This window comes from Cottoperca gobio, unplaced genomic scaffold (genome assembly GCF_900634415.1).
Source record: "Cottoperca gobio unplaced genomic scaffold, fCotGob3.1 fCotGob3_95arrow_ctg1, whole genome shotgun sequence".
Classification (NCBI taxonomy): Eukaryota; Metazoa; Chordata; class Actinopteri; order Perciformes; family Bovichtidae; genus Cottoperca; species Cottoperca gobio.
Genome location: NW_021167078.1, coordinates 12,501 through 22,493, shown reverse-complemented (window position 1 = coordinate 22,493; position 9,993 = coordinate 12,501). Strand labels below are relative to the sequence as shown.

Sequence of the window (9,993 nt, the reverse complement as noted above, 5' to 3'; positions counted from 1 at the left end):
ACAAACAATATTAGCTTCTTGTCGCTCTGCGTTGGAGTCGTCGTGAAGCTTTATAAAGCTTCAGAATTCACTGGTTTTACCTTCGATGATGTGTTTCCGGGACAAACCTCGTTCAGTCTCTGCCCTGTGAACACACAAACACACACTCAATACCATATGTGTCATAATATATATATATATATATATAATATTATATATAATATATAACAAAATATATAATATATATGATTATATTATTATTATTATTATTATTATATTATACATATGTGTCATAATAATATAATAATAAAAAACTTATATAGAATAATAATAATAATATACTTATGTATAATCATAATAATAATAATCATCATAATCATCATAATAATAATAATCATAATCATAATCATCATCATTATAATAATCATCATAATAATAATAATCATCATCATAATAATAATCATAATAATAATAATAATAATCATCATCATAATAATAATAATCATAATAATATATAAGATGCACTTACTGTCCTCCCCAGTAGATCTTCGTGGTCACCACGTAACTGGACCTCCTGTCGAGAGTTATCGTCACTTTATTATCACAAAGTTCTTCTGTACTGCATAAAAACACTGATACACACTGAAAATACTCCACAGAAGTAAAAGTACTCATATCTTCACTTTACGGAGCAATATAAATATATATTCTTATATATATAATATATTATTTAAAAAGTCTAATAATAATAATAATACTAATACTAATACTAATACTACTACTACTACTGATACTGATACTGATACTAATAATAATAATAATAATAATAATAATAATAATAATAATACGAATACTAATACTACTACGACTACTACTGATACTAATAATAATAATAATACTGATACTGATAATAATAATACTAATAATAATAATAATAATACTAAAACTAATACTGATACTGATACTGATACTAATAATAATAATACGAATACTAATACTACTACGACTACTACTGATACTGATACTGATAATAATAATAATAATAATAATAATAATAATAATAATAATAATAATAATAATAATAATAATAATAATAATAATAATAATAATAATACTACTGATACTGATACTAATAATACTAAAACTACTAATAGTACTAATAGTACTAATAATAATACTACTACTACTACTGATAATAATAATACTAATAATAATAATATATTATCCATCCATCCATCCATCCATTGTCTACCACTTATCCGGGGTCGGGTCGCGGGGGGCAAGCAGCTCCAGTAAGGAACCCCAATCTTCCCTTCTCCGGGCCACATCCTCCAGCTCCGACTGGGGGGATCCTGAGGCGTTCCCAGTGAGGAGATATAATCTCTCCACCGAGTCCTGGGTCTTCCCCGGGGTCTCCTCCCAGCTGTACCTGGAACACCTCCCTAGGGAGGCGCCCAGGTGGCATCCTACTAGATGCCCAACCACCTCAACTGGCTTCCTTTCAACGTAAAGGAGCAGCGGCTCTACTCCGAGTCTCTCACGGATGGCTGAGCTTCTCACCCTATCTCTAAGGGAGACGCCACCCGTCCGAGAAAACCCATTTTTGCCGCTTATAGCCTTGATCTCGTTCTTTCGGTCATGACCCAGCCTTCATCACCATAGGTAGGGTAGGAACGAAAATCGACCGGTAGATGAGAGCTCTGCCTTCTGGCTCAGCTCTCTTTTCGTCACAACGGTGCGGTGAAGTGGAAATGTAGTAACCCCGCCCCCGCTGCTCCGATTCTTCGGCCAATCTCTCGCTCCATCGTCCCCTCACTCGCAAACAAGACCCCGAGGTACTTGAACTCTTCACTTGGGGTAATGGCCCATTCCCTACCCGGAGTAGGCAATTCCACCGGTTTCCTGCTGAGAGCCATGGCCACAGATTTTGAGGTGCTGATCCTCATCCCAACCGCTTCAATACTCGGCTGCGAACTGATCCACGGTTGAAGGTCACAGACCGATGATGCCATAAGGACCACATCATCTGCAAAGAGCAGCGATGAGATCCTCAGGTCACCGAACTGCAACCCCTCTCCTCCATGACTACGCCTCGATATCCTATCCATGAAAATCACGAACAGGATTGGTGATAAGCGCAGCCCTGGCGGAGGCCAACATTCACTGGAAACGAGTCCGACTTACTGCTGAGTAACCGGACACAACTCTCCCTTGGGCGTACAGGGATTGGATGGGCCCTCAGAAGTGACCCCCTCACCCCATACTCCCGCAGCACCTCCCACAGTATCACCTGGAGGACCCCGGTCATACGCCTTCTCCAGATCCACAAAACACATGTAGACCGGTTGGGTGTACTCCCAGGCCCCCTCCAGGATCCTTGCGAGAGTGAAGAGTTGGTCCGTTGTTCCACGACCAGGACGGAGTCCACATTGTTTCCTCTTCAATTCAGAGGTTCGACTACCGGCCGAACCCTCCTTTCCAGCACCTTGGAGTAGACTTTACCAGGGAGGCTGAAAGTGTGATACCCCTGTAGTTGGCACACACTCCTGGTCCCCCCTTTTTAAATAGGGGGAACGGAAGTAAAAAAACCGGAGTAAACTCCAACGTATCGGCGCTCAACCGGGGGCAGTGAGTATCCCCACCACCGGCCCGATGCCTCACACCATGGGCAACTCCGGAGAAGAATAGAGTCCAACCCCTATCCAGGAGTAACGGTTCCAGAGCCAAGACTGTGCGTGGAGGTAAGCCCCACCAGATCCAACTGGTAGCGATCACCTCCCGCACTATTTCCGGCTCCTTCCCCCACAGAGAGGTGACGTTCCACGTCCCCAGAGCCAGCCTCTGCTGCCCGGGTCTGGTTCGTCGAAGTCCCTGACCATCACTGCCACCCGTTGTGACAGCGCAACCCGACCCCAGCGGTTTTTCCCATGAGTGGTGGGCCCCAAGGATGGATGGATGGGAGGCACCACGTAGCTTCTTCTTCGGGCTGTGCCCGACCGGGCTCCGTGGCAAACTCGGCCACCAGGCGCTCGCTGTCGGGCCCTCCCTCTGGGCCTGGCTCCAGACGGGGGGCCCCGGGCTTCCTCCGGGCAAGGTCTGTCCTTTCCTTTCCCTTTCTTTCATGAAGTCGTTTTTGAAACCATTCTTAGTCTGGCCCATCGTCTGAGACCAATTTTCCTTGGGAGAACCCTACAGGGAGCACTAGGCTCCAGACAACACAGCTCTCAGGTTCATAGGGACACACAAAAACCTCTCCACCACGATAAGGTGATGGTTCCCAGATATAATAAGAATAATAATTAAGATAATAATAAGAATAAGAATACTACCAATACTACTGATACTGACACTAATAATACTAATAATAATACTAATACTACTATTACTACTACTACTGATACTAATAATAATAATAATACTACTACTGATACTAATAATACAAATAATAATAATAATAATAATAATAATACTAATATACTACTAATAATACTAATAATACTAATACTAATAATACTAAAACTACTACTGCTACTAATACTAATAATACTACTGCTAATGCTAATAATACTAATACTAATACTAATACTACTACTGATACTAATAATACTACTACTAATAATAATAATAATACTAATAATAATAATAATAATAATAATAATAATAATAATACTACTAATACTACTACTACTACTACTAATTATAATACTAATACTACTACTACTACTAATAATAATAATACTAATAAATAATAATACTACTACTACTACTAATAATAATAATACTAATATAATAATATTACTACTAATACTACTACTATACTACTATTAATAATAATAATAATATTACTACTAATACTACTACTAATACTACTATTAATAATAATAATAATACTAATAATACTACTACTAATACTACCACTACTACTAATTATAATAATACTAATAATACTAATACTACTACTACTAATAATAATAATAATAATACTAATAATACTACTACTAATACTAGTATAATAATAATACTAATACTAATAATAATAATAATAATAATAATAATAATAATAATAATAATAATAATAATAATAAAAAACTATCACTGGAGATGGAAAACGAATAAAAAGTCATATTTCTCAATTGTTCCCTAAGTAAAAGTACTTAGTTACTTTCCACCTATTATTTATTTAGTATTTACCTCCATCCTTTCTTCTTCAGGATGTTTCCCAGAGTCGTCTCCGCCCTGAGTGACAGACAGAGACTTTAGTCCTGCAGAGAGACACAAAACCTTCAAAATAAAACAGGAAGAAGCTGTTTGTGAATAGGAGTTCATTGTAGTCCAGTAAAGAAAACGCAGTAAAGAGTATTAATACCATGGAGTAGAGATACTGATGAAAGTAAAGTCCTCTCTTCTTACTTGAAACATGAAACATGTACAAAACTATTCCTGAAAAAATATATCAAAGAATTCTGAATTCTATTATTATTATTATATTATTATTATTATTATTATTATTATTATTATTATTATTACTATTATTATGTGAGATGACATTAAACTTAAGAAATGTATGCTTATATCTTATTATTCTAAGTTTGCTATTTTATTCTTCTCAGAGACACGAGGGTTAACTGGAAACATAAAGCCCTGATTGAGAGGTGAGACAGGCAGGCAGACAGACAGGCAGTTAGTACTGTACCTCCCTGAGGCGTAAACCTCTGCTGTGTCGAACAAGTTCACTCCGCTGTCGTACGCCAGCGTCATCACACTCTCTGCCATCTACAGAGAGGCAGTAACCCTCGTTAATGTGTGCAGAGAGCTCGAGTAATGATGTAACACACACACACACACACACACACACACACACACACACACACACACAAACACAGTACCTCGTCAGAGATCTGAGAGCCGAATGTCACCCATGTCCCTGAGAGCAGAGAAAGAACATCACAGACGACGTGAATATTAGAACAGGAAGTGAATCTGCAGGTGAAGACTTTAAACTGTAACGAATAGATTTTGTCAGAAGTTTTAAACGTCTGCAAGTTAAATGGATTTTGCATTTTCAGCATTTACTCTACAATATGTTTTTAATTAATGGCCATCTTACACTTTTAATGTAAATAATCCGTCATCTATAAGTTTCATTAAAAAACAAAAAAAAAGTTTCATTATTTTAAAATGTGTGTGTGTGTGTGTGTGTTCTCACCCAGTCCTAAGCAGGACACTCTGAGTCCAGATTTACCGAGATTCCTGCAAACAATTCATTCAATTAAAGAAAAATGTTCATATGGTGATATTTTACCTTTCACAATAAAAGCCCAACACATAAACACTGAGCTTTTTTACCAGACGGAACTCAGAGAACTCGCAAATATCCATTCATGTACAATATATACATATACATATATTATGTTTTATATTAAACATAATATATATTATATATATATATACCTCTCTGGGAACCATCACCTTATCGTGGTGGAGAGGTTTGTTCGGAGTATTCGGCCTTCTTGGAGACCCTGAATGGAGCCCTGCAGGGGGCTCCAGTAGGGGACTCCGTAGTCTTACTTGGAGACTTCAATGAACACGTGGGAAACGATGGAGACACCTGGAGAGGCGTGATTGGGAGAAAGGGCCTCCCTGATCTAAACCCGAACGGTCGTTTGTTGTTGGACTTCTGTGCTAGTCATGGAATGGCCATAACAAACACCATGTTCGAACATAAGGATGCTCATAAGTGCACGTGGTACCAGAGCACCCTAGGCCAAAGGTCAATGATCGATTTTGTAATCGTGTCATCTGATCTGAGGCCGCATGTTTTGGACACTCGGGTGAAGAGAGAGGCGGAGCTGTCAACTGATCACCATCTTGTGGTGAGTTGGATCAAGGGGTGGGGGAAGACAGACCTGGTAAGCCAAAACGGGTAGTGCGGGTGAACTGGGAACGTCTGGAGGAAGCCCCTGTCCTGGGGATCTTCAACTCACACCTCCGGCGGAGCTTTTCATACATCCCTGTGGAGGTTGGGGGCATTGAACCTGAGTGGGCGATGTTCAAAACCTCTATTGCTGAAGCTGCGGTGATGAGCTGTGGTCTCAAGGTCTTAGGTGCCTCAAGGGGCGGTAACCCTCGAACACCGTGGTGGACCCCGGTGGTCAGGGAAGCCGTCCGACTGAAGAAGGAGTCCTTCCGGGTTATGTTATCCGGGAGGACTCCGGAAACAGTTGCAGGGTATCGAAGGACTAGAAGGGCGGCAGCCTCTGCCGTGTCAGAGGCAAAGCAGCGGGTGTGGGAGAAGTTCGGAGAAGCTATGGAGAAGGACTTTCAGTCGGCACCAAGGTACTTCTGGAAAACCATCCGGCACCTCAGGAGGGGGAAGTGAGGAACCATCCAAGCTGTGTACAGCAAGGGTGGGACCCTGCTGACTTTGACTGAGAAGGTTATCGGCCGCTGGAAGGAGCACTTTGAGGAACTCCTGAATCCGACTAACACGCCCTCTATGGTAGAGGCAGAGCTGGAAGCTGATGGGGGATCATCGTCAATTTCCCTGATGGAAGTCACTGAGGTAGTCAAACAACTCCACAACATCAACGTCAACATTGCGTGGGAGTCTGGGACAGTGCTTTGGGGGTGGCAGACCTGTTCAAAAAGGGGGACCAGAGAGTGTGTGCCAACTACAGGGGTATCACACTCCTCAGCCTCCCTGGTAAAGTCTACTCCAAGGTGTTGGAAAGGAGGGTTCGACGGATAGTCGAACCTCGGATTGAAGAGGAACAATGCCGATTCCGTCCTGGTTGTAGAACAACGGATCAATTAGAGAAGGCGTATGATCGGGTCCCCCGGGTGATACTGTGGGAGGTGCTGCGGGAGTATGGGGTGAGGGGGTCACTTCTGAGGGCCCTCCAAGCCCTGTACGCCCAAAGTGAGAGTTGTGTCCGGATACTCGGCAGTAAGTCGGACTCGTTCCCAGTGAATGCTGGCCTCCGCCAGGGCTGCACTTTATCACCAATCCTATTCGTGATTTTCATGGATAGGATATCGAGGCGTAGTCGTGGAGGAGAGGGGTTGCAGTTTTTGTGACCTGAGGATCTTATCGCTGCTCTTTGCAGATGATGTGGTCCTTATGGCATCATCGGTATGTGACCTTCAACAGTCACTGGATCGGTTCGCAGCCGAGTGTGAAGCGGTTGGGATGAGGATCAGCATCTCAAAATCTGTGGCCATGGCTCTCAGCAGGAAACCGGTGGATTGCCTACTCCGGGTAGGGAATGAGCCCTTACCCCAAGTGAAGGAGTTCAAGTACCTCAGGGTCTTGTTCGCGAGTGAGGGGACGATGGAGCGAGAGATCGGCCGGAGAATCAGGGCAGCGGGGGCGGTACTGCAGTCGCTTTACCGCACCGTTGTGACGAAAAGAGAGCTGAGCCAGAAGGCAAAGCTCTCAATCTACCGGTCGATCTTCGTTCCTACCCTCACCTATGGTCATGAAGGCTGGGTCATGACCGAAAGAACGAGATCACGGGTACAAGTGGCCGAAATGTGTCTTCTCAGACGGGTGGCGTCTCCCTTAGAGATAGGGTGAGAAGCTCAGCCATCCATGAGAGACTCGGAGTAGAGCCGCTGCTCCTTCACGTTGAAAGGAGCCAGTTGAGGTGGTTCATCTAGTAAGGATGCCACCTGGGCGCCTCCCTAGGGAGGTGTTCCAGGCACGTCCAGCTGGGAGGAGACCCCGGGGAAGACCCAGGACTCGGTGGAGAGATTATATCTCCTCACTGGGAATGCCTCGGGATCCCCCAGTTGGAGCTGGAGGATGTGGCCCGGAGAAGGGAAGATTGGGGTTCCTTACTGGAGCTGCTGCCCCCGTGGTAGACGATGGATGGATGGATAATATATATATACACATATATATATATATATATATATATATATATATATATATATATGTTTTATATCTATATATAATTTATATAGATATAAAACTTATTTATATCTATATATAATAATAATAATAAAAATAATAAATTGTATTTGTAAAGCGCCTTTCAAAGCTAAAAGCAATCTCGATATATATATATATATATATATATATATATATATATATATATATATATATAAGTATATATATACATATATACTACATATACATATACTGTGTGCTGTAACTGATACTGACCAATCACACACACACACACACACACACACACACACTGTATATAATCAAACCCTCACTGGTTAATTCGCAACAGATGGTAGTTTTTACATTAAGACATAAGTACAGGAGATTACATTTAAAGTACGTTGCTGTGTGTGTGTTTGTGTGTGTGTGTGTGTGTGTGTGTGTGTGTGTGTGTGTGTGTGTGTGTGTGTGTGTGTGTTTAGTGAAAGTCGGATGAATCGGAAAAACGCAGCCTCTGACATTTTGACAAGAGGGGCTAAAAATACCAGCTGATGATTCAAAACTCACTTTTTTTAGACCTCAAAGTCCAAGATATTTATACGAGAGTCCTCGTCTTCAATAATCAGGTCAGAGTCCAAGTTATTGATGCTCAAGTTCAAGTCCAAGTCATTAAGTTTCATGTCTGAGTTTAAGTTGTTTCCGTGTCCTAGTCCAGGCCCAGGTCAGTGATAGTCGAGTCCAAGTCGTCAATATGTTTAAAGTCCAAAGTGAAGTCTTTGATATTCAGGTCCAAATATCAAAGACTTGAAAGCAGGTCATCAATGTCTCAACATCTGAGTCATCAATACTCAAACTGTGTCCACGTGTCTGCATCAGGTTTAACCCGACAGCGGATCAAAGGCTCTGATCAGGTGAAACGTCTCCGTGTGGCGGCGTTTCATTCGGTTCCCCTGCTCGCTCTCAAACAATGAGCCCAACAGAAAACACATACACACAACCCTGTACATCTGTACTTCAGAGGAAATATAAATTCAGGCAAAGTAAGTCAAGTACATTTAATTAAACAGAAAACTTCTAATACAAATGTGAAAAGGATACAATAAGAATACTATAACATGTGTACAGCTCCTAACCTGACTATAACCTGAACCTCAAAACCAAGTAAACTTTGTGTTGCTCTTCAAGGACGCAGAGACTGTCCCGCGTGTTTCCATAGAAACGCACTTTGACTCAAAACGTCTTCATCGGGGTGTGAAAACTTGTCAAGACATCACATGGCATGTGAATGGCCAAAGAACTAACCAAACTACAATCAGAATACAAACCAAACTACAATCAGAATACAAACCAAACCACAATCAGAATACAAACCAAACTACAGTCAGAATACAAACCAAACCACAATCAGAATACAAACCAAACTACAGTCAGAATACAAGCCAAACTACAGCCGGAATACAAACCAAACTACAATCAGAATACAAACCAAACTACAGTCAGAATACAAACCAAACCACAATCAGAATACAAACCAAACTACAGTCAGAATACAAGCCAAACTACAGCCGGAATACAAACCAAACTACAATCAGAATACAAACCAAACCACAGTCAGAATACAAACCAAACTACAGCCAGAATGCAAACCAAACTACTAACAGAATACAAACCAAACTACAGTCAGAATACAAACACAAACCAAACTACACCCGGAATACAAACCAAACTACAGTCAGAATACAAACCAAACTGCAGCCAGAATTCAAACCAAACTCGAGTCAGAATACAAACCAAACTACAATCAGAATACAAACCAAACTACAGCCAGAAGACAAACCAAACTAGAATCAGAATACAAACCAAACTACAGCCAGAAGACAAACCAAACTACAATCAGAATACAAACCAAACTACAGTCAGAATACAAACCAAACTACAATCAGAATACAAACCAAACTACAATCAGAATACAAACCAAACTACAGTCAGAATACAAAACAAAATGTACTTGATTTCAAGGTCTACATTGGTTCTCACAAATATGGATGTACACACACACACACACACACACACACACACTGTAACATGAGTCGGCACTCTGCACCTGTCTGGTCACGTGACGT

The 9,993-nt window shown here is 41.2% G+C and overlaps 1 protein-coding gene across 1 annotated transcript in view; it reads right to left on the bottom strand.

The window, feature by feature from the left end:
* Positions 1 to 80: 80 nt before the first annotated feature.
* Positions 81 to 9,993, bottom strand: part of LOC115006305 (voltage-gated potassium channel subunit beta-1-like) — a gene marked incomplete at its 3' end in the record, with an annotated part of 11,766 nt that continues 1,853 nt past the window's right edge. Inside the window, exons 3-8 of the mRNA XM_029428454.1 lie at positions 5,186 to 5,229; positions 4,866 to 4,903; positions 4,673 to 4,752; positions 4,171 to 4,215; positions 509 to 553; positions 81 to 124 (exon numbers count right to left, since the gene is read on the bottom strand). Of these exons, the coding sequence (XP_029284314.1) occupies positions 81 to 124; positions 509 to 553; positions 4,171 to 4,215; positions 4,673 to 4,752; positions 4,866 to 4,903; positions 5,186 to 5,229 (296 nt within the window). The remainder of the gene's footprint in view (positions 125 to 508; positions 554 to 4,170; positions 4,216 to 4,672; positions 4,753 to 4,865; positions 4,904 to 5,185; positions 5,230 to 9,993) is intronic.